Consider the following 23748-nt stretch of genomic DNA (forward strand, 5'->3'; position numbering starts at 1 on the left):
ATTAATAAATTCTAAAACCAGTTGATTCTAATAATCTTTCACGAGATCTGATACATATTTCCTATTTAACTAGATGAAGTAAAACATAGAATTTAATTTCCTCTCAGGAAATAAAGCAACATATATTAGATGACACATCCAGTCTCTATATTTCTTTATTGCAAATTTGGCTCCGTTCCTTGTCAAAAGAAATTATTTTATAACTCTGAACTTTGTAAACATATTTCCAAGTCCCAAATAATTTGCAGCTGCAAAACAAATTTGAGATAAAAATCCAAGACAGAGTGGAAGAGCTTTCATCTGATTATCTGAAGGGTTGTAATGTTGATCAAAGTGTTTTTTGACAATTTGACTGTAATCATTTTCACTTTTCACTCATTTTCAGGAAGATGGTCAGCAATGCCTTACTTCCCTGGGCATGGACACATTGAAACTCCGACATCTGGCAGCTGACTTGGCAGACACCCATAAAATTATTAACCATCTTACAAACAATAACTCTGACCACCTTTTCAAACTCCACCTGTCTAACACCCGTGGACATGTTTACAAAGTCAGAAAACAGCACAGCTCCTATGACTTCCGGAAACATTTTTTCACGCTAAGAGTTGCTGAAGCATGGAACAAACTGCCGGCATCAGTTGTTAGTTGTCGGAGCACTGCATCCTTCAAAACTTCCATGCTTCCTGAGATTTGCCAACACTACACCTGATTTTCTCCCCTCCATACACATGCAAGCATGTATCTGACTCATACACTATCCACTTTCCAGACATTTGTACATTACTGCATATGCTTTATATGCACTTTTGACAAGTTGTGGTGCACCTGAGCACTGTCTACAATAATTTCATTATTATTATTATTATTTTTTATTTTAATGGGACTGATGTTCTTAATCACCCAACACATCCACCCCTTTTCCTTTTGTACACCACACTTCTTACACTAATCCCTAAATCCTTCATTTCTCTGGAATTCCGCCTGCCCTTTCCTTTTATGGTCTCAGAGAGTCTGCAAAGGTTCTTTTCTCCTATAAAACCATCAAATTTGTACAACAATAATGCTGATTGAGGAAACATTAGCATTAATTTCATTAAAGATCTTGTAACCAATCCTTAGATCAGGGATTCTCAACCATTTTTTTTATCTATGGACCCCTTTGATTATTATTTTATTCTGGTGAACCCCTGTAGCCAATCAATGTTTAAAACCTAGTTTTATAGAAATTTTCAAAATTCCTATTTTGTTTTTCGCACATTTACTTGTATAGGTTGAACTATGTAAAATGTCAAAGAAAGAAACCTAGCTGTTTCTTGCAATACATACCTATACATATATCTATAGCAAATTTTTTTCAGGGGCCCTTAAAATACTATTGTGGGTCCCCACTTATTATTTTGTTGTGTGGACCACAAAAAATCTTAAATGGACCCCAGTTGAGAACCACTGTTTTTGATAGATCTCCAATATTTTCATCAATTGTGTAAACCTGACAACAAATATAGGATAATAAATAATATAACCATCAGCAAAATAATTAATTCTATATTTAAAAAACAGTTTAGTCCAGCATTTTAACATAAGAGAGATCCCCTAAGTCAGGTTAAATTTGAGGAGATCATTCACCTGTGATTAACTTGAAATTAAGATTATATCTAGAATGATATATTAGTTTTACTTAATAAAAATAAACTTATGATGCTACTGAATACAGAATATGAGTGAAGTAAAGAGAGCCTACTTTTATGAGAAACAGTTTCACAACCAGCTATAAAGATTACTCAAGAAATGTTGAATAAAATCAGCTTAAAACATGATTCCAATGAAAGCAATAGAGCTTTCACAGTTAGGTATAGAAATTTTAAAAGCATCAAGAAGAATTATACAAATTAGGAATAAAATCTGACTAGAATTTTAACCCTTTGTGACATTTCAATATAACTATATTTTTTTACCTTTTCATGGAGTGTGATAATTCTAGCTTTCTACCCACCTCTAAAACTTATTCCCCATTGCTAATGGATCACCTTTGTGATCTTCCAGTACAGATCCTGCATATAGCATGTGCAAATATCCCTAGACTCTACTTAATTCAGATTGGAAAAGAAGACACTCTCATTATCAAGTAATATAAATGAACACTTATCTAAAATTACAAAAATATAAAGAAGTATACAAGAGAAAATTACCACAGACTTACATTTGGTAATTAATTCATTTGCATATTTTGTAAATCATGAAACTATTTGTTCAATTTTAAATAAATTCAATGCTCTATATCTAAAAAGCTTGGATATGTGAGATTGCAACAAAAAAAGTGAGAACAATTAGCAATGAATGACAGATATTACAATACACGTCAATTTTAATTCATTGTAATAAACTACCTGAAGCCATTTGAAAGGAACAAACTGTGAACAATCTAATGAATAGCTAATGAAAAGAATTTAAAACTTGAATGACTGGCTGAGTACAATTAAATTGAAATAATAGAAGAGAAGTAAATGTATTAATATGGATTGACATACGCTCAGTAGAAAGCTATTGAGGGTACTTGTGAGAATGCATAAATAGACGTAGGCCAAATAAAAGCTTCCAAGACGAAAGTATCCGAAATACTAGAAGCTTTGGCTACACAAATTAGGTGCTATACAATGAAGTGCAAAGAAAATATGTAAATCTAGCCAACCCTTGTAATAGTGGAAAAATAGACAACGAAATGAGGATGATGATGATGATGATGAAGATGATAATGATTTGTGTGATTAAAGAAATTTTTTTGCACTTTCTTTAAAGATGATTGCATCAGTGGTATTTGCAGCACCAAAGGGCGGCAAGCTGGCAGAGACATTAGCGCACTGGGTGAAATGCTTAGCAGTATTTCGTCTGGCGTTACGTTCTGAGTTCAAATTTTGCCGAGGTCGACTTTGCCTTTCATCCTTCGGGGTCGATAAATTAAGTACCAGTTATGCACTGGGGTCGCTGCAATCGGCTTAATCCATTTGTCTGTCCTTGTTTGTCCCCTCTATATTTAGCCCCTTGTGGATAATAAAGAATTTGCAGCACCATTAATGGAACTGATGTTCAAACTCATCCAGCATATTTGTTTCTCCTCTTTTCATTAATCCTACCTTGCCTCAGAATTCACACCCTAGACTCAGCCCCTCATCTCTTTGAAATTTCCCCTGCCCCTTCCTTCACTGGTCTCAGAGAACCCTTTCCACCAGACCAAAGCAAAAAAAAAAAAGGTGCAATAATATTGCTAATCTTAGAAAACTTATTATTACTTTCATCAAAGATCTGGCTCTTGGAGAACCTGCTAATGGTTGTTGAGAAAAGAAAGTGGAGGATTGAAAGGTTATTGCTATGGCTATCTCCATCGATGTTTAGATGTTTAGATGGTGGTGGTGGTGGTGGTGGTGGTGGTGATGACGAGGAGGAGGAGGAGGAGGAGGAGATAGATGGTACAGGTGTTGGTGGAAAGTTAAGGATGACAATGAGGTTGATTATGATGATTTTTTTAGGCTTCTAATATTTCTTTTAGTACAAACCTCTCTAAGGAATTAAAACAGACCTATAGAGAGCAAATGGGACAGATCACCATTCTGCCAGAATGTTGACCAGTAAAGTAATCAATACACATGTACATTGAAGACTTCGTAGCTCCTACACAGTACAAGGCTTATGAAGGTTGTGTTATTGTAGTGGCTAGGAACAGTAAAATATATCTCAAAGCTACAATACACTATTTCTAGTAATATGTGAATATACAATCTACAGAATGTCCCCTATCCAGCCACGGCAGACAGAAAATGAGAAGGGAAGCTTAGAGTAATATTATGAGATGGACTTCACTCAAACTCTTTACTTAACTGAAATACTCAAGGCTTTAAAATTATTAACCGAAGCTATAAAGTAGTTGGACAAGAAATATTATCAAAAATTACTACTATCCAAGTGATATTGAAAGTTATTGTGATTATTGATTTCCCATTAATTGTGCAATGGTGTAGTAGAAACTGCAGAGTGCCAAAGTAAATGCCTTGCAGAATTTATTTTAATTCTTTGACATTATATTTTCAGTTCTTCTGCAGGTTTAACTTGGCTTTTTTGCTACTACGGTTAATAAAATATGTACCAGTTACATGCTAGTGTCAACTTCCTTGAATATATTTCTCAAGTAAAAATATGTTATCACTGTAGAAATGTGATTAATTGTTATTAACTTCAGTAATTTTAGAGAACAACAAAAAAGATTCACGCAGTTACTCAACCTGTGAGTAACAGTATCAAAATTGCTCTTGAATAATAACTTATGGTTTTGAAAATGTGTTTGATACCCCTAAAATGTTAGCACAGCCTTGGCTAGAATGCCTGTAATCAGGACTAACTTGGGGTTAAAGAGCAAGAACAACAACAGGCCTTGATTTCATTATTAACTGATGATTGTTTATTATAGGTAATATTAACACTGACAAGACAGTAAGCAAGCGAACAAGGGAGCCTCACCCAAATCTTTCTCAAATCACACCTTCATAAAGGACACCATTCTAGAAATTAAGATGTGATGATCAATGTGGAATACTTTTAATCATAGGTCTATGTAATTAGCAATGACTAAGAACAAAAAAAACAGAAAACTGGTAATAATACTTTTTTCCAGCATGTTTAAGAACGGAAGAATGAAAAGAATTTATTTCATTGTGATGTTCTTTACGTTTTTAGAAATTGATTTAAATAAAAATAAAAAATAAAAGAAATCAGCAGTAACAGTATGCAGTTCATTTGATGTTGTTGTTGTAATTATTAAGCACCATGTGATGTCAGGTCAAGCAGTCCTATGATCAAAGATGCTTTTAGCTCTTGCCTTCTTAAAATTACAAGACGACGTTTTGAAGAGACCTGGGTGCTATTTCTAGCAGCTTCTTCACTGGTTTGTGTTGTTCCCTTTATATTCAAATGTTGCAGTGTACATTAAGGTCTCGCATTGAAGAACTACTCTATCGTTTCTAGGCACAAGGGTATAACTTGCTACAGCGATACCAGTTAAGAGTGTACCCAACACATTATCGACTAGAGACACAAGAATATCAATTAATTGTTCAAAATAGGTATCAGATTATTTGTGAATGTTTAGACTTGTTCCGTCATTTTTGGTGTGTGTGCAACAGCTAGTTCCTCATTGATCATATACACCTTCTATCAGGTGAATATATTCCTTAACTATAAGGAATTCTCACTACTAGTATAGTGTTTGAGAATTTCATATAACTAAGGGGTGCCAAAAATTTTGAACAATAAACAAAACAATTTGTGACTTACACTCTCTCACCTGCACTGTGTACTGTGCGAGAGTGGGACCGAACGTGGCACAGCTCACTAGTTGCTACAGTTACAGGTATGCAACAGGTGTACAATTGACAAATAATGTATTAAGGCTGGGTGTTTGGTAAATTCTATCTCACTTCAAAATGCATCTGTTATTAACAAAATGTTAGTGGGGATGCGAGTCTTTTGGATTAGTTGCTATAGAGTTTTGTGAATAAGAATGTATAAAATTTGATGGTGAAATTGAAACAGCAGAAAGATTCTCAATTTGATGAAAGATTTTCAATGGTAAAAAAAAATGTTTGAAACTTTCAAATAATTAGAAATATTTATGATAAATGTAAATATATATTTATTTATTTCATATCATAATCCTAAAATTAATTACTTCACTTTTAATAACATGAAGTATTCATCAGTGGTGAGCTTTAGGCTATTTGAGGAGTAAAAGAAATAGCCATAAAATGGAATGAAATTAGAATTGCAGCTAAGCTGCTTGCCATTCATCATAAATAAAAACTTATGAAGTGAAAACTATGTGGTATGTACATGTTTACAAGATGTTATGGTTCAATGTATACTTTTTTTAATGCAGAAATCTCTGTGGAATTTCAATTAATAGGACTGACTGATATATAAAATCGTACCAGTTCATTTGCTAAAAGACTTTTATTGATGAATGAAATTAATTAACAGCATTTATATACTTTGTCAACAAATTTATAAATTAGAATATACTGGCAGAACAGAAGAAATGATAATTAAAATTTATATCTAATAACAATTCCGCAACGTCTATACTTGTAAAATATCAAAAAGAAGCTGAAATCTAAAAAATATTTGGTACCTATATCCACAACACTTCCTCTGCCACAATCAATTTTCATATTACCAAATATCTTCAAATTAATTGATGTTAAAAGAATGGTATATTTTAAGTTATAAATCATTAAGTTTTCTATATGAAAAAATTAAGTGCATTTTTTTAGCACAAACTTAATTGATATATTGATCTGTTTTTCTTCCTAGTATATTTTTTATTAAAGATTGAAATGATGAATGATGAAAAAAATCTTACCTTTGCCAGAATGAATACCGCTGTTTTGGTACTCTCAGTGCACTGGTACTAAGGACCCGAGGTAGGACAACTTTAGAGTAATTAGGATTCTCCATTTAGGAATATCTATGGTATGTGTTTTATAATAGTTTCCCAAATATCATGCCCGATTAAAGTTGCATATAAACAGGTTATATAAAATATTTCTCAAGCTCAATTTTTCTACATTTTCTTTTCTTTTAAGCAAATTGTATCAACAATTTATTTACTGCATTTAATAAATAATATTTATTCTACAAATATTTTGTAAACTTCATGTAAACTGCTAGAATAAAAAGTTTAAATATTTAATAATCTTATGAAAAATACTACATACAAACATATATAGTAATTGTGTGTGTGTATGTGTATGTGTGTCTGTATGCATATATGTATTTGTGCATTAACATGTGCAACAGCTAAAGAAAATATAAGTATTCAACATAGCTATTGGAAAGCAAATGCTTTTTGAATACTGACTTATATATATAAATATATATACATATATATATGTATAAAAGAAATGGTTATGAGGAGTCCTGTTGATAAATAAGATTGAAAGTGCTGTCAAACAGTAATGAATTCTGATTTAGCATCCATATACACACACCCTGTAATGCTGTATTCCTTGAAAACACAGTAAATATTTCTATTTAAAATCAGACCTATCTTGGCTTCTTTCCTTTTTGCTCAGCTAGTCGCAAATGCTGTTCTCTTATGAAATAATACATCAATACTAACATGAAAGTTAGTAGGCCACAGCTGCAAACATTGTTACAACTACTGCTGCTACAGTTTATTTAGTCTCTCTCGGAGTCTAGGCAATGTTCCTGCCGTTGCTGCTGCTGTTATTGCTGCTGTTGCTCTGCTATTACTACTACTACTGCTCTTACTGGTGTTGTTACTGCTTGATTTATCTTCTCCTCCAATAGCACTGGATTTTCTTTTCATTTTCCTTCTTGTCTTATTTCCCACCTCAAACTACTATATCAGTACACGAAGAGACAACCTTTATAAAATAATTTCCTACTCTCAGTAGACACAAAAACTTTCTTTACACCAAAGACAAGAAATTATTTAGAACATCTGTTTTACTCTCTTCTATGTTATGTGATTTGGGAAAGGTATACAGAAGTGGTTCAATTAGAAAAGAAAAAAGAATGCAAGAGTAATTACTTACTTGTACAAACTATTTCTTGTCTTATTATACTAAATATCAAACTAAAAAAAACAAAAGTTCAAGAAAAATTCACTTTCCTTTGTAAGTAAAAATAAAAGTAGAAATATCAAAAGATATTCTATGAGGCAAAGCAAATCTTGTTGGCTTCAAACCTTAGCACCACCACTTTTACCTCATGCAACTGATAGCTTATATTACCATTTTCTTACTTATATACAAACGCATCACTCTGTAGAATAATCCACTTATGCCCTTAACTTTGATGGTTAAAACACTAAAAGAATTAAACAAAATATAAAATACTACAGAACACTAGCATTATTAATCATGTAAAAGAAACGGTTCTCTGTTTGGATGTCTTTTAAGTGTGACTCTTCATTTGTATGTGGAACTAATGTGCAATTTATAAAGATTCTTAGAAGAGAGAAATGTAAGTTGTCTATCATTATTGAAAGCTATATTAAATACCAACAATCATTTCTGTTCTGGCCTCTTGCAATATACCTGAGCTGAAAACATGGGGGAAAAATGAAGGTTGAAAAGTATAGTAGTAAAATAGTAAAATATATATTTCCACCAAATATAATTATAGAATTTAAATGGTAAATATGGAAATAGATGCTCGAGAATTGAAGAGAAAACTTAATGGGACAGAGGGTATACAACACTTGGGGCAATGTTCTGAATTCCTTTTAGCATTATAGGAGGCACTGAATGACATTAACTTTTTCTAAGATAACGTTGTTGCCTTTGATATGGTATCAGGCTGGTTTCTTGGTATTAATTTGATGTAAGATTAACTGCCATATCTGTAAACTAACTGTAGACCAACTCACATGACTGTACACTAACTTCTATCTGTAAACTTTCAAAGCTGCCACTGCTGCTACCACTGCCACTATCATCATCATCATCATTGCTATCCTTCATTATTATTTTCATTATTGTTCAGTTTTTAAGGGAAAGCTGATATAGTTGATAGTATCATTTTCAGAATATTAATGGTGTCTATTCTATTGAACCTAAGATTTGAACTCAGGACTTCAACAGCATAAAGTTACTCTACCTTTTCTTGCAACTTATTGCCCTCATCCATCTTAATACTGTCCCTATCTACAAGAGTTTTAGTTTGTTGAATAATTTCTTTGTAAATCTTATATATCAGCTCTGCATTTCCCTTAAGTGGTATATCACATATAACTGGTCTAATCTTTGTTAACAATAACGCTGTTAATTTAATCATTAGGGAAACACATTTCCCAATAAACAATTGTTCATTTCGGTATTATATTTATGTTTTTTTTATATTTTGTATTTATTACATTGTCACAGTTACAATTCTTGATTTACACCAGTGAACATGAGAAGTAGATTTTTCATAATGCATCTATACCACTACATGGTTAATCAATTTGCTAGAAATAGCAGCAATATCTCTCTTCAATCTCACTACATTATCACAGGAAAAAAAATGCCATCCTATATATTCATAAAAAGATGGAATGATCATGGCTGGAATGCATTTGATGATAGGTTTGTTTGGTCAATTTGACTTGGGTCTAAACAATAATTTATCAGTGCCTTTTCTTCTTTCCAGTTGTGTATTCAAGTTCAGTCGTAAAGGAAAATGATGACAATGGGTTGTAAGGCAGAGTGACGGTATTATGCTGAACAACATGTCATAAGAGGAAAGTACATCTATATAACAATGTAACTGTATTTAATTAAAGAAAGAAAAATTGCTTAGAAAATATTAATAAAGGAGGTTATTCAACAAATATAGAATTCAGGTTAAGTGTGCCAACTGTCAATAATGTATCAAATACATGTTACCAGGCCAACAGAGAAATTTTCTGGTGAAATTGATCTAATAGGAGTCAGTAAAGAAAAGCAATTTAAGGGGAGTGTTTAGACACTCTGATAAAGAAATAACAGTAAGACTCTCATGTAAGAAATCGCATTAAGCAGTTGTGTGTTGTTCCTGATAACTATCAATAACTGTTTCAAGGGTATGGCTGAATGGTCACAAAGAATTTGAGTTAGAGGACCAGACAATGGAAATGGTAGTCGTAGTAATGCTCAGCAGTACCTTAAGCAGTGCTATGGCTGGAATATGTATGGGTATTTTGTGTGTGTGTGAAGAGATTATATGATGAATATTTGACAAGTATGAAAGGGAAATGTAGGCAAGGAAAGCAGATGGGCTGCAACAACAAAAGAACAAATTATAAATGATATATTGATTGTAAGTGAATTATAAGACTGATTATTAAAATATAGAAATCTGTTGGTATTTTGGATTGCTTTAAGTATAAGATTAGTAAAGCAACCCTAATCTTCTCACGAAGAGAAAAGAAAAGAAAAATGGGACAGAAAAGCAGAAGAAAAGACAGAGAAAGAAAAGTGAGAGAGGAAAGGATGTCTGCAGACAGGGCAAGTATATGTCCAGACATCTAAAGAGAAAAACAGCAATTAAAAATACAGGTGTTGAAATAAAAATTGAAAGAAAGGTATATTTGAGAAAAACTACGGAAAAACCACATGTGGGAAGCGAAAGGGTGCTATAAACTGATTATAGATAGAGAAAAAAAGTGAAGGTAGATAATAGAAGGGTCAGGTGATATTTCAAAATCAATTTAGACACACATGTGGATATATGTTGATATATATAATGGATGTTTTCCGTTTGAACGGCAGTTTTTTAAAATAATTTCCACGTAACTAAACGCTTTTAAACTTCGTATACTGGTAGAATCTGTTTATAAAACATCTTTTTCTCTTGGCTTTATTGAGATAGTTTGTAAGATATTTGTTGTTGTTTTTCTTCAATTTCTGCAATTTCAACCAATCAATGACATCTATTGAGGTGAAAACATTCTGTGCCGTATGAAAATGTTCCTCGTTTAAGAAACAGATTGGGTTTATTTACATTTCTGAAGAAAAAAAGATATCCTTCCCCCACCTCTAACCCTAACCCTAACCCCAAAATAGATTGAAATGCAATAGATCGATACTAGGGTCATAATTATGGGTGACAATTTCATATGACACTTCTGTTCAAACCGAAAAGATCCTATATAATTAACAATGAAACTGATGATGTTGATCTATTTCGTGACTACAGCCCTCAGAAACTGGTAGAAGATCAATGTTAAAATATACCATTTGTGTATTCTTACATTTCAAGATTACAATATTGTTATCTAGAACAAGAAATACAACACCTATATAATACTATGCATTAATTATCCAAAAGAAAATGTTTATAGATAACTACTAAGAGGCTTGCATGTCTAAATTTTACATTTACATTTATATATACAGTAACTGAGAAATTAAGCAAGGTAATTAGTGGGGACGCTGGCCACGGGTAGTGTCAGAGCTATGCCGTCGGGAACTTCGGTTCCTGGTAGGGCCACCCAAGGCGGATTGGTGTCTGACACCGAGTGGTATTAGGGCCACAACCCGGCAGACGGAGGCCCTGGTGAAAATCCTTGGAGTGTCTGTTTCGTCAACCAGTGGCTCCTCGGTCATTCTGTCCCTGCATCTGCGGACAATCTACAGCAAACAGGATGTCTCCACATGCGGAATTGTTGGGGACTGCTTGTGAAATCCACATATTCCCACGAAACTTCTTCTGCCATGGTTCGAGATGCCTCGAGGGTGATAGAAGAAGCCGACTCAACCCGCTCAGGGTGAATGTCGCCACAAGTAGTAAGTAAGTAATTAGTTTAAAATTGAGTATAATGGTGCATGCATAAAGAATCATGTCTTGAGCACAAAATACCATTTAATATTTTGATAGTCTTTCATCAAATGACTGTCAAGATTATTAAACTTGCTTTCTTGTTATGACCAACCAATATTCTCTACTTAGCTTTATATATTTTTCCAGTATTCATCACAGCACAAACAATCATTAGTCTCCTTGAACTCTAGTCATTTATTCTTGACTATTATACAAATATCTAAATATCTATATTGAATCTTCAGAGGTCATGAAAGTCAGATGGAATTCATTAATTCATATACTACAAGCCCAGTTCATCAGATACTCATTAGCACACAAAATATTCTAGAATAAAATATTCTATTTTACCACCAGAAAAATATAAGACTTTTAAGACTTCATTAAAATGATAAACTCTTGCCTGGTTAAAGAAATGTCAGCACTGATGCAACCACACAAAATGTACTTAACAGACTTCATTTCATAAATTAGATTAGTTTTTACAAAAAATCCTTAGGTGCCAAACATTAGTATTACTGTTTCAGTTTCATTAGCATAAATAAAAACAAAGCCAAAAATACAACATGAAGTTTCCATGTTAAGTGAAAGCAAATAAATCTTTTCACTGTCATTTGCTTCTGAATTCTAGGATTTGTTCAATCATGATCAACATGATATAAACGTGCAGAAGGCTGATCATTGATTTTTTTAAAAAATATTACCTTAGCCTTTTTTTTTTTCCCCAGAGAATCAATGAATTACCAGCTAAACATTGACGCAGCAGTAGAAAATGATATGAAGAACTACATTTGTAATATTATACAAATCAAATCTGATGACTAGCATCCGTGCTAGTGGGGTGCAAAGAGCACCATACGAGTGTGATCGTTGACAGAGTGGCTAACCGGCTTCTGTGCCAGTGGCACATAAAAGGCACCATTTGAATGTGATCATTACCAGCGTCGCCTTACTGGCACTTGTGCCCCATGCTAGTAGGGTGATAAGAGCACCATCCAAGCATGATCGTTGCCAGAGTGGCTAACTGGCTTCCGTGCCGATGGCATGTAAAAGGCACCATTCGAGAGTGATTGTTACCAGTGTCGCCTTACTGGCACTTGTGCAGGTGGCACGTATAAAAACATTCGAGCCAGGTTGTTGCCAGTAACGCCTGACTGGCCCCCGTGCTGGTGGCATGTAAAAGCACCCACTACAGTCTCAGAGTGTTTGGCATTAGGAAGTGCATCCAGCTGTAGAAACTCTGCTAGATCAAGATTGGAGCCTGGTGCAGCCATCTGGTTTGCCAGTCCTCAGTCAAATTGTCCAACCCATGCTAGCATGGAAAGCGGACGTTAAACAATGATGATGATGATGATGATGATTTACCAACATATGTTGTTATTTCTAAGTTATAAACAGAGACATATGTTTTATATCTTTAATATGGCTAAGTCCTGATAATAAATATATAGGTATAACATGAAACATAAAAGCACAATTCAGCAATGCCTTTTGTGTGATAATATGAAAATGTTTGATCTGTTTTGTAATGTAAGTAGTAGAGTGTACCACAAAATCATTCAGAGATGTGATTTTACTTTTCTTTTTAGTAAATCATGGCCATTCTGATTTTGTTGTTATTGCTGTTAACACCAACTTGACTCTGATGGAAGAGACATGATCAAAGGCATTTCACATGGGACTATGCCATCATTTCAGCATCAACGTCCAGCCTGTCCTTTCATGTTAAGGTGGTAGTTTGTGATTTGAGGAAAATTTAGCTGCTATTTCTAACCAGTCAAAGGCTTCCACATTAGTTGGACGATTCTGATATTTTGTTGTTGTTTAGCTCCAGGTTAACCCTGATTGAATGTATGTATGAAAGAGATAGTTCAACATTGCCCATCTTCTTTGTTTAAGAGTCTCTAGGACCACATTAGGCGATCCTTCGGTATAAGTACCAGAAGTACTGGAAGTGGCTTTGTTTACATTTCTGAAGATAACAGAAACCCTTTTCTCCCACCCCTAACCCTAACCCTAACACAAGCCCTAACCCTAACTCTAACCCTAACCCTAACTCTAACCCCCCAAATATATTAAAAAAACACTTTCTTGAAATGTATCCAGTACTTCCGGTACTTATACCGAAGTTACACCCCACATTATTCAATGTTTTCTACTCTTTCTTGAAGAGAGTAAGATATCGCAAATAAATAATATGAATTATAAAATAAAAGATACATTTTAAGTAATAGAGATAAGGCTGGGTTGATTAAGGATAACAGAGGCTCAGAGGAGAATAAGTTAAGCAATGAAAAAGATTACGTTTATATATTTGTTTTGCAAGATTTTTGATGTGAAATTGTGTGTTGAAACAGATATAGTTGTATTTAGGAATGGTTATTTTGCCAGTTTAGCCAATAAAAACACACGTACTATATATTTGGCGTTACTTTGCTTCAGTGTTATTTATGTTTTACATTAATCTTAATCTTATTTCGGCCAGAGTTCTTTCGTCACACTCCTGTGACCGCATCAGTGGTCCTTTGCTTTCTTCTTTCTTCTTTGTGTGTCTCTCCTTACTAACAGTCAGCCATTTTGTATTTTGTATTTCTATTGTATGTGTCTTCATTTGCGCATAAGTAACACCAAATATATGGTGCGTGTTTTTTTATTGGCTAAACTGGAAAAAATGACCATTCCTAAATACAACAATGAAAAAAATGAAAAATGAAAATAAATTGACTAATGTGGCTGATAATACAGAAATAAAAAATGAGAAATTTAGGATTAAAACTAGATGTGGTGATCCATTAGAAGTAAGAAAGCCAGGTTATGTGAGTAGTTTTAGGTTCAAAGGACAATACACAGGAGTGCATTATAGTCATCAACACAAATGTATGTTTTCTATAAAATAGAATTAAAGTCTTATATATATCAGGTCATCCCATAAGTTCTGTCCAAATTTTGAATAAAGAAAACAAATGATCAAATGTTATATATCATTGAAATTTAATCATCAATATGCTTTCCCTGATTATCTATGACTTCCTTCCATCTATTTACAAGGTTTTTAATCTCATCAATGTAAAACTCTTTTAGTTTCAAAGAGAAGAACTCTGAAATGTCAGATTCGATCTCCTCCTGACTTGTGAAAATTATGTCCCCCAAATGATTCTGTAAACTATGAAACAAATGGTAGTCTGAAGGAGCAAGGTCAGAAGAATAAGGTGGATGAGGAATTTTTTCCCAACCAAGCTCTTCGATCTTCTGTCATGTGATCTTTGCAGTGTGGTGTCGTGCATTGTCCTTATGAAACATAATTCTTTGTTTCACTAAAGCGGGTCTTTTTTCCTTAAAGGCTTGGTACAAACATTCTAATTGCTGACAGTAGACTTGAGCATTGATTGTTGCATTAGGTGGTAACAATTCAAAGTGAATTACTCCTTTGCAATCCCACCTGATAGAGAGAAGAACCTTTTCGCCATGAAGTTCCCTTCTCGGTTGTGGTTGAGCTTTTTCCCTTTTACCAAAACTGTAAATACATTGGATCGGCTAGCACAGCCTTTAAGTGACACTTCTACTACCACCGGTCATCTTTCAACGTCCCAGAAAGATGTTTCATCACGTCCCTGGCCAGCCATGTGTAACACCTCAAAGATCAAGAGACCCCATATGATATTGTGGAGGCACATGACCTAGTCGTTAGAGCAGAGGACTCGCGGTCGAGGGATCGCACGTTTGAATCTCAGACTGGGCGATGTGTGTGTTTATGAGCGAAACACCTAAACTCTTTTGCCACAACTTCCTCTCACTCTTTCCTCCTGCATCTTGCAGCTCACCTGTGATGGACCGGCGTCCTGTCCAGGTGGGGAACCAATACGCCAAGGAAACCGGGAAACCGGCCCTTATGAGCCAGACATGGCTCAAGAAGGAACAAACATGTGATATCAGGTAGAAGATCTTAGAACAACTGGGCCCCTATACTAATAGGAGTGGGCACTGCAAGATCTGCATTGCTGAGCAAACCAGAATACTTAATAAATATACTAGGCCTGGTTTTCTGAATAACCATCAAGAAATATACACACAATGCATCCATTTCAAGTGCTGCCTGCTGCAAAATTATGATTCTCCGTTCGCTGATTAAGCTCTTAAGAGTCACTATGAGATAGGTCCCTATTTCCCAATAATGGCTGGTCTAGGGGAGATAACCTGTCCTCAGCAATGCTGGAACTTTCTTTCCCTGATGGCTGTTTGACCAGTTGACCGTAACATTTTTCCATGTCCGAGAGGTGAAAAGTCAAACTTGTCTTTGTATAGTCTGATGAGCTGTCCACAAGGCTGTGGCTTTCATGGATGCAAAACCATTGGTCAGTCTATGACCAGACTTTTAACATTAATGATTTTATATATATATATATATATATATATATATATATATATATTTCAACAATTGAGGGTAAAATTAATTAATTATTAATCAATTTCACCAAGTATTCAGTATGCAAAGGGACCATTTAAGGCGAATTCAAATTATTACATTATATAAAAGGGCTTAGTAAAATAAATTACTGTGGTTGAGCTTTTTCCCTTTTACCAAAACTGTAAATACATTGGATCGGCTAGCACAGCCTTTAAGTGACACTTCTACTACCACCGGTCATCTTTCAACGTCCCAGAAAGATGTTTCATCACGTCCCTGGCCAGCCATGTGTAACACCTCAAAGATCAAGAGACCCCATATGATATTGTGGAGGCACATGACCTAGTCGTTAGAGCAGAGGACTCGCGGTCGAGGGATCGCACGTTTGAATCTCAGACTGGGCGATGTGTGGCAAAGTAATTTATTTTACTAAGCCCTTTTATATAATATATATATATATATATATATATAGAGAGAGAGAGAGAGAGAGAGAGAGAAATACAATAAGAGGCTTTGAAATGGGAAAGCCTTGTGCTAGAAAGAGCAGTAGAAAACTCAAACCACCGAATAGGGATAAATTTTCGAAAGGAATGAAAATTAAAAACGTTTACCATCTCGTTTTTAATTTTTATTTCTTTCGAGAATTTATCCCAATTTGGTGGTTTGAGTTTTCTACTGCTCCTTCTAGCACAAAGCTTTCCTATTTGGAAGCCTCTTATTGTATTTCTATGTGAATTATATAGTCTTAATGACTAATTCGATTTTGTGCTAGGCCACTGGTAATAATAATTTCTTATTGCCCAATTGTTATTTATTATGTTTATATATATATATATATATATATATGTATATGCACAAACACAGATATATATATGTGTAAATCGTGTAAGAGTCCACACGTCAAGGAAAAATGCACTCATATATCTGTCAGTAGAGTGGGTATAGTATCCGAAATATCATATAGTATCATATATCCATTATGGACGATCTTACCAATTGGTTTTGCTCTTGGGGGTTCAATGGAGTGTTAGGTAACAATCCGATTATGTAACCCTATGCTCATCATAGGAAGTCAATATGGAATGAAATATGGCAAATGCTCTCTATAAACTTACATATATATAAACACACACACACACACATACACACGCACACACGCATACACAAGCATTTAAGTTGTTCTCCATACATGGGGACCTATCAACATTAACTTTGTGTGTGTGTGTCTTTGAGTATGTGTTTGTACGCATCACCGCTTGACCACTGGTTCCTGTAACTTAGTGGTTTGACAAAAGGGATGGATAGAATAAGTATGAGACTAAAGAATAAACACCAGGATTTATCTGTTTGACTAAATCCTTCAAGTGTGATGCCCCAGCATGGCTGCAATTCAATGATTGAGATAGGCAAAGGATAGAAGATAAAAGATCACACACACACACACACACACACACACACACGCACGCACCCACTCACACACATGTTAGTATTTGCTTTGTAAGACTGGCTACTTTGCTCTAATAAAATAATAGCTGAAATATATATACTCTTTTACTCTTTTACTTGTTTCAGTCATTTGACTGCGGCCATGCTGGAGCACCGCCTTTAGTCGAGCAAATCGACCCCGGGACTTATTCTTTGTAAGCCCAGTACTTATTCTATCGGTCTCTTTTGCCGAACCGCTAGGTGACGAGGACATAAACACATCAGCATCGGTTGTCAAGCAATGCTAGGGGGACAAACACAGACACACAAACACACACACGCATATATATATATATACATATATACGACAGGCTTCTTTCAGTTTCCGTCTACCAAATCCACTCACAAGGCATTGGTCGGCCCGGGGCTATAGCAGAAGACACTTGCCCAAGGTGCCACGCAGTGGGACTGAACCTAGAACCATGTGGTTGGTTAGCAAGCTACTTACCACACAGCCACTCCTGCGCCTATGGGCCATTTTGTAAGAAAACAGGTGTGGCTGTGTGGTAAGAAGCTTGCTTCCCAACCACATAGTACCGGGTTCAGAGCCACTGTGTGGCACCTTGGGCAAATGTCTTCTACTGTAGCCTCGGATTGACCAAAGCCTTGTGAGTGGATTTGGTAGACAGAAACTGAAAGAAGCTTGGTGTATATATATTTGTGTGTGTGTTTGTCCCTCCCCCACCATTGCTTGACAACCGATGTTGGTGTGCTTACATCCCTGTAACTTAGCAGTTCAGCAAAAGAGACTGATAGAATAAGTACTAGGCTTACAAAGAATAAGTCCTGGGGTTGATTTGCTCGACTAAAAGCAGTGCTCAAGCATGGCTGCAGTCAAATGACTGAAACAAGTAAAGGAATAAAAGAATATCTATCTATCCATATATATATATATATATATATATATATGGATGGATGGATGAGTGTGTGGGTGGGTGGGTAGGAAGGTAGGTAGGTAGGTAGGTAGGTAGGTAGATAGATAGATAGATAGATAGATAGATAGATAGATAGATAGATAGATAGATAGATAGATAGATAGATAGACTGATAGATAGATAGATAGATAGATAGATAGATAGATAGATAGATAGATAGATAGATAGATAGATAGATCCTCACTTTATCAAATTCCACTCAAAATATATGCTACAACTGTATCAGGGTAAAAATGAAATATAATTATTTTCTATAAATGATTATTCCTTATGACAAAATAGCACCAACAATTTTGAGGAGATAGGTTTAATCAGTACCACTGGCCCCCACTGGTACTTTATTTTTCAACTCTGAAAATAAGAAAGGCAAAAGTGACTGTGGCATGATTTCGACTCAGAATATAAAGTGTCCTAACTAAATACTGTTAGCTCATGAGCTTTAACAGCAAACAGTTTCATCAGAATGGTGTTAAGAGAAGACATCCAATTTACCTGAGAGTGAAAGATGGCATATAACTACATTCCATTATTAACAATTGAACATTGTGTTCTATTTTTGTAACTGTTTATGATATTGAATACAAAATGATCTTTGTGTAATAACCTTTCTCTTGTCATACATGTTTACAAAGATTGCTGTTATGAAACAAGTCAGAAGTAGAAGTAACAAATGAACTGTATGGCAATCACGGACAAATAATTGCTACCAAAAGTATAGAGCTTGTGGATCTTTTCGGTTTGAACGGCATTTTTTTCTAGCGGTGTCATATGAAATTGTCACCCATAATTATGACCCTAGTATCGATCTATTGCATTTCGATCTGTTTTAGGGTTAGGAGTAGGGGGAAGGGTATCTTTTTTTTTTCACAAATGTAAATTAAACCCAATCTGTTTCTTAAACGAGGGAATATTCATACGGCAGGGAATGTTTTTTACCTCAATAGACGTCATTGATTGGTTGAAATTGCAGAAATTGAAGAAAAAAACCAACAAATATCTTACAAACTATAGAATTTTCTCAATAAAGCCAAGAGAAAAAGATGTTTTATAAACACATTCTACCAGTATATGAAGTTTAAAATTTTTTAGTTACCCAGAAATTATGTTAAAAACTGCCATTCAATCCAAAAAGATCCAGCAATCGTTGCCTGTCTTGTGACAAGGAAAAGTAGTTGAGTGCTTTTTACTTTGAGCAGATATTTAGTTGGCTACTTCACACCCCACACACATTGCACACACACACACACACACACACACACACACACACATACACACACACACACATCACACGAACATATGCACACAACTATGGAAAAAAAAAAAATCAGAATGAGGGAGAGCACATGTTTACACATATTTTGTATTGCTATAGACAGTTAATGCATAAAACTATTTCTATTCATTACATTCAATGTGTATTCTTCAATAGTCCTTGAAGAGTGTTTATTGATTGAGGTTTCATTTATCCTCAGTGATTCTCTGATATTGAATTTCAACTTTGAAACTGTTTTCTAGGTCATAAGTAGTAAAACAAAGGCAACATTAGTATACATTGATGCTATTAACATATATATTCTTTTAGGTAATGAGTAACATTTTTCTACAATACATAAAAAAATTTAGGTAGCAAATCACAATAAATTCACATTAACTCCCTGTAATAAAAATCACATACATGCTACACAGGATGTTTATAGAAGCCCTATTAATTCTGAAAAGCAAATCCTGTCTTCAACAGACAATAGACAGAACATGACAATTGTGGTTTTACAAAAGCACCAGCTTCTCACATAACATCTATTTTTATGGCTTAGTGAAAAAAATAAAGGGTAGTACTTGTGACCTTAACAAGACTTCTGATATTAATGTGAAAAGGAAATCATTACTCATGGGTTGCTGCTAACCATTAATTTAGTCTCTGCAAGTAGGACAGTGATTGCAGGTAGGCTAGCCATTAACTAGCATATTATCCTAAGGTTAGTCTTCAGCCCTGACTGGCTACCAGCCTCTGCTGGAGGACCACTTCCATATGTAAATTCTAAGAAAACAGGGATATTTTGCGAAGGCAGGATTCAATATATCAAGATATTCTAAGACTGGGGATCATGTTCAAATGATTGTAATGCAATGGATCCCCCTAAAGATACTGAATTTTGGGTGGTAATGTTAAACTAGGCAATGGACGAGATCATTAGCCTGTTCTTATTGATTAATCAAAATATTATGAGAAAAAGGACCAAGTGAAATCAAATCAGAAATGTATCTAAATATAGAAAACTCACAAGAAAATATTGAATTTCTGGCTGCTGCTGCTGCTGATGATGATGATCATCATCATCATCCTCATCATCATTTAAACTCCATTGTATATGCTGGCATTGGTTTGACGGTTTGACCAGGACTGGTAAGGTGAGGGGCTGCACCAAATTCCAGTCTGATTTGGCATGGTTTCTACAGCTGGATGTCCTTCCTAACGTCAACCCCTCCAAGAGTGTAATGGGCACTTTTGCATACTACAAGCATGGGTGCCTGTTGTCTGACACCAGAGTCTACCATGACTTTGATTTCAGTTGGTTTGATGGGTCTTCTTCTCAAGCACAGCCTATTGCCAAAGGTCTCAGTCATTCGTCATTGCCCCCACATGGCCCAACACTTGAAAGGTGCTTTTTATGTGCCACTCGTACAGGTGCTAGTTACATGACACAAACATCGGCCCCATTTCCTTCAGTTTGAGAGACCGGATCCAAAATCCTTCTCACAGAAGGCAATCTCTTACAGAATTTGAAATAAGCAACAAAGTATGAATCAAGTAGACAATGTAGTGAGGTGGTTGGTGTCATATGGTGAGACACCAGATATCTGGCCACAATTTTGTCAGAACCGATAAATTTCTCAATTTTAAATGCTTCATTTACCTCTCTAATTCAGTTTGTATACAACTTGTCTTCTACAAAAGAATATTACTTAAAATTTGGTTGTTAATCAACAATAAAGATGCACCCATTTCATAGTGTTTCAGTGTTTTTGTTCTCTTTGTGAATGTTTCATAGCATGAGTCCCTTTGTTTAAACGCATGCTTGCAAATGATGGGTCTAACTTGCATTCAAAACACAATTGATGAGGTGTGCATGTGTGAATGATGTTACTGTTGCTGTCAAATGTTTTGCTTAAAATGTTATTGTTTTCGATTTTCAACAGCATTAATTTTCGTTTTATTTATTCATTTCCTGCAATTAGAAAGTCTCTGTGCGTAGTATTCATTTTTGCATTTGCTTTTTTTTTCCTTTTTTTTTTTGTACAGCAACTCTCTCACTCTGTTCATTGTCATATTGAACAGTGGTTCCCATAAAACAAGAGGCTATTATTGATATAAAATTACACATTGAAAGCAATTGGAATTAGTTGAAAGAAAAACCACCATGTTGTTTTACCCTGGTATGGATCAGACTTATAAATAATTGAAATAAAAAATCTGTGTATAAAATAGAATCCAGAATGAATATTATTTTTTTCAGTTACATTTGAAATACATTCAGAATTCTCAAAATCCATTCATGTTCATTAGAACAAGTCAACCTCAATAATAAAAGTTCTAATAGAGGCATGAGGTCATGGATTTGGTGGGAGGGTTTAGGTGAGTATATCAATCCTAATATTTGACTAATACTTTATTTGGTCCCAATGGTAGATTAGTACTTTATTTTATCAATCCTGGTATTTGACAGGTACTTATTTTATTAACTTCAAAATGACGAAAGGGAAAAGTTGACATCAGTGGAATTTGAACTCGGAAAGTAAAGAGTCAAAAGCAAATAAATCAATGCAATTTTTCTGACACTAACTTTTGTACCAATCCACCAATAATACTAATAATTATTTTTAATTTGTGTACAAGGCCTGCAGTTTCAAGGGTAGTGATTTAGTTGGTTAACCCTTTCGTTACCAACCCGGCTGAAACCGGCTCTGGCTCTGTAGTACAAATGTCTTGTTTTCATAAGTGTTGAATTAAAATCTTCCACCAAACCTTAGTCACAATTTATGTTCCTAACATAAGCTTAATGATAACTAAGATCTTTTACTAAATTCTTTGTTATACGTAAAGTAATTGAAAGAAACACAGAGCATCTCAAAATAAATACAGTAACGAAAGGGTTAAATCAATGCAGGACTTGACTGATACCTGTATTGAATCCAGAGAGTCAATAAAATAAATTTTGGCACAATAAATTAGGTGCAGGAGTGGCTGTGTGGTAAGTAGCTTGCTAACCAACCACATGGCACTGCATGGCACCTTGGGCAAGTGTCTTCTACTATAGCCCTGGGCCGACCAATGCCTTGTGAGTGGATTTGGTAGATGGAAACTGAAAGAAGCCCGTCGTATATATGTATATATATATATCTGTGTGTGTGTGTTTGTGTGTCTGTGTTTGTCCCCCTATCATTGCTTGACAACTGATGCTGGTGTGTTTACGTCCCTGTCACTTAGCGGTTCAGCAAAAGAGACCGATAGAATAAGTACTGGGCTTACAAAATGAATAAGTCCCGGGGTCGATTTGCTCGATTAAAGGCGGTGCTCCAGCATGGCCGCAGTCAAATGACTGAAACAAGTAAAAGAGTAAAAGAGTAAGGTCAGCTATTTTATAGAGCAGGTAGGTTCACTACATTCATCCCCCCAAGTGCCCCCCTGCACAACTGGTATTTATTTTATCAACCCTGAAAGGATAAAAGACAAAGCTGATCTCAAAGGAATTTGAACTCAGAGCATAAAGAAATAGAAGAAATGCTGTTAAGCATGTTGCCCATCATACTAACAATGTTACCAACTTCCCACCTTCCCAGTAATAAAAATAATGGTTTCAAGTTTTTCAACGAGGAAAACTGGTACTTATTTTATTGACCCCGAAAGGACGAAAGGTAAAGTCGATCTCGGCAGAATCTGAATTCAGAACGTAGCGGCAGACAAAATACTGGTAAGCATTTCACCTGGAATGCTAAAGATTCTGTTAGCTTGCTGCAGCCAATAATAAAAACTCCAACCCTGAGCAAGTGTCTTTTACTATAGCCCTAGGCTAGCCAAAACCTTGTGAGAGGATTTTCTAGAAGGAAAGTGAAAGAAACCCATTGCATATAGACATACATACATACGTACGTACATACATATATAGATACATACATACATACATATATACGTATGTACATACATACGTACATACATATATAGATACATACATACATACATACATACATACATACATATGGCTGCCCCCTCGTTATCGAGTATGGCCATTGCACGAAGCTTAACTGTTACTGGTGCTGTGATTGAACGTGACTTTTTAGCCCAGCTAAAGATCTACAGTGTCTTGTACAGAATTAGCAACTAAAACCTTTACTGGTAATAGCCGGCTGTAGTTGTAACTGGGCTTCATGTACCTTTGCATGTCGTTTAAGTCCTCCTGCCAAATTACACTCTCTTCCACATGCCCGACAGATATGATTATTATGGTGTGTTACACCACCACCAGTGGCCAGGTTGTCACTCATCTGTCTCGTTTTATGACTACGAAGATG

General features: G+C 35.1%; 1 protein-coding gene across 10 annotated transcripts in view; it reads right to left on the minus strand.

Annotated features, from left to right (window-relative positions):
• Window positions 1-23748, minus strand: part of LOC115219746 (cAMP-specific 3',5'-cyclic phosphodiesterase 4C) — a 734075-nt gene that overhangs the window by 202136 nt on the left and 508191 nt on the right. For 4 of the 10 annotated variants that reach the window (XM_029789984.2, XM_029789983.2, XM_029789982.2 and 1 more), the window contains exon 1: window positions 6410-7081. The exons of the other annotated variants lie outside the window; for them this stretch is intronic. In XM_029789984.2, coding sequence (XP_029645844.1) covers window positions 6410-6504 — 95 coding nt within the window. In that variant the 5' untranslated portion in view covers window positions 6505-7081. Of the gene's footprint in view, window positions 1-6409; window positions 7082-23748 lie in introns of those variants that run through there. 10 annotated transcript variants of the gene reach the window in all.

The sequence above is a fragment of the Octopus sinensis genome, linkage group LG15 (assembly GCF_006345805.1).
Source record: "Octopus sinensis linkage group LG15, ASM634580v1, whole genome shotgun sequence".
Lineage (NCBI taxonomy): Eukaryota > Metazoa > Mollusca > Cephalopoda > Octopoda > Octopodidae > Octopus > Octopus sinensis.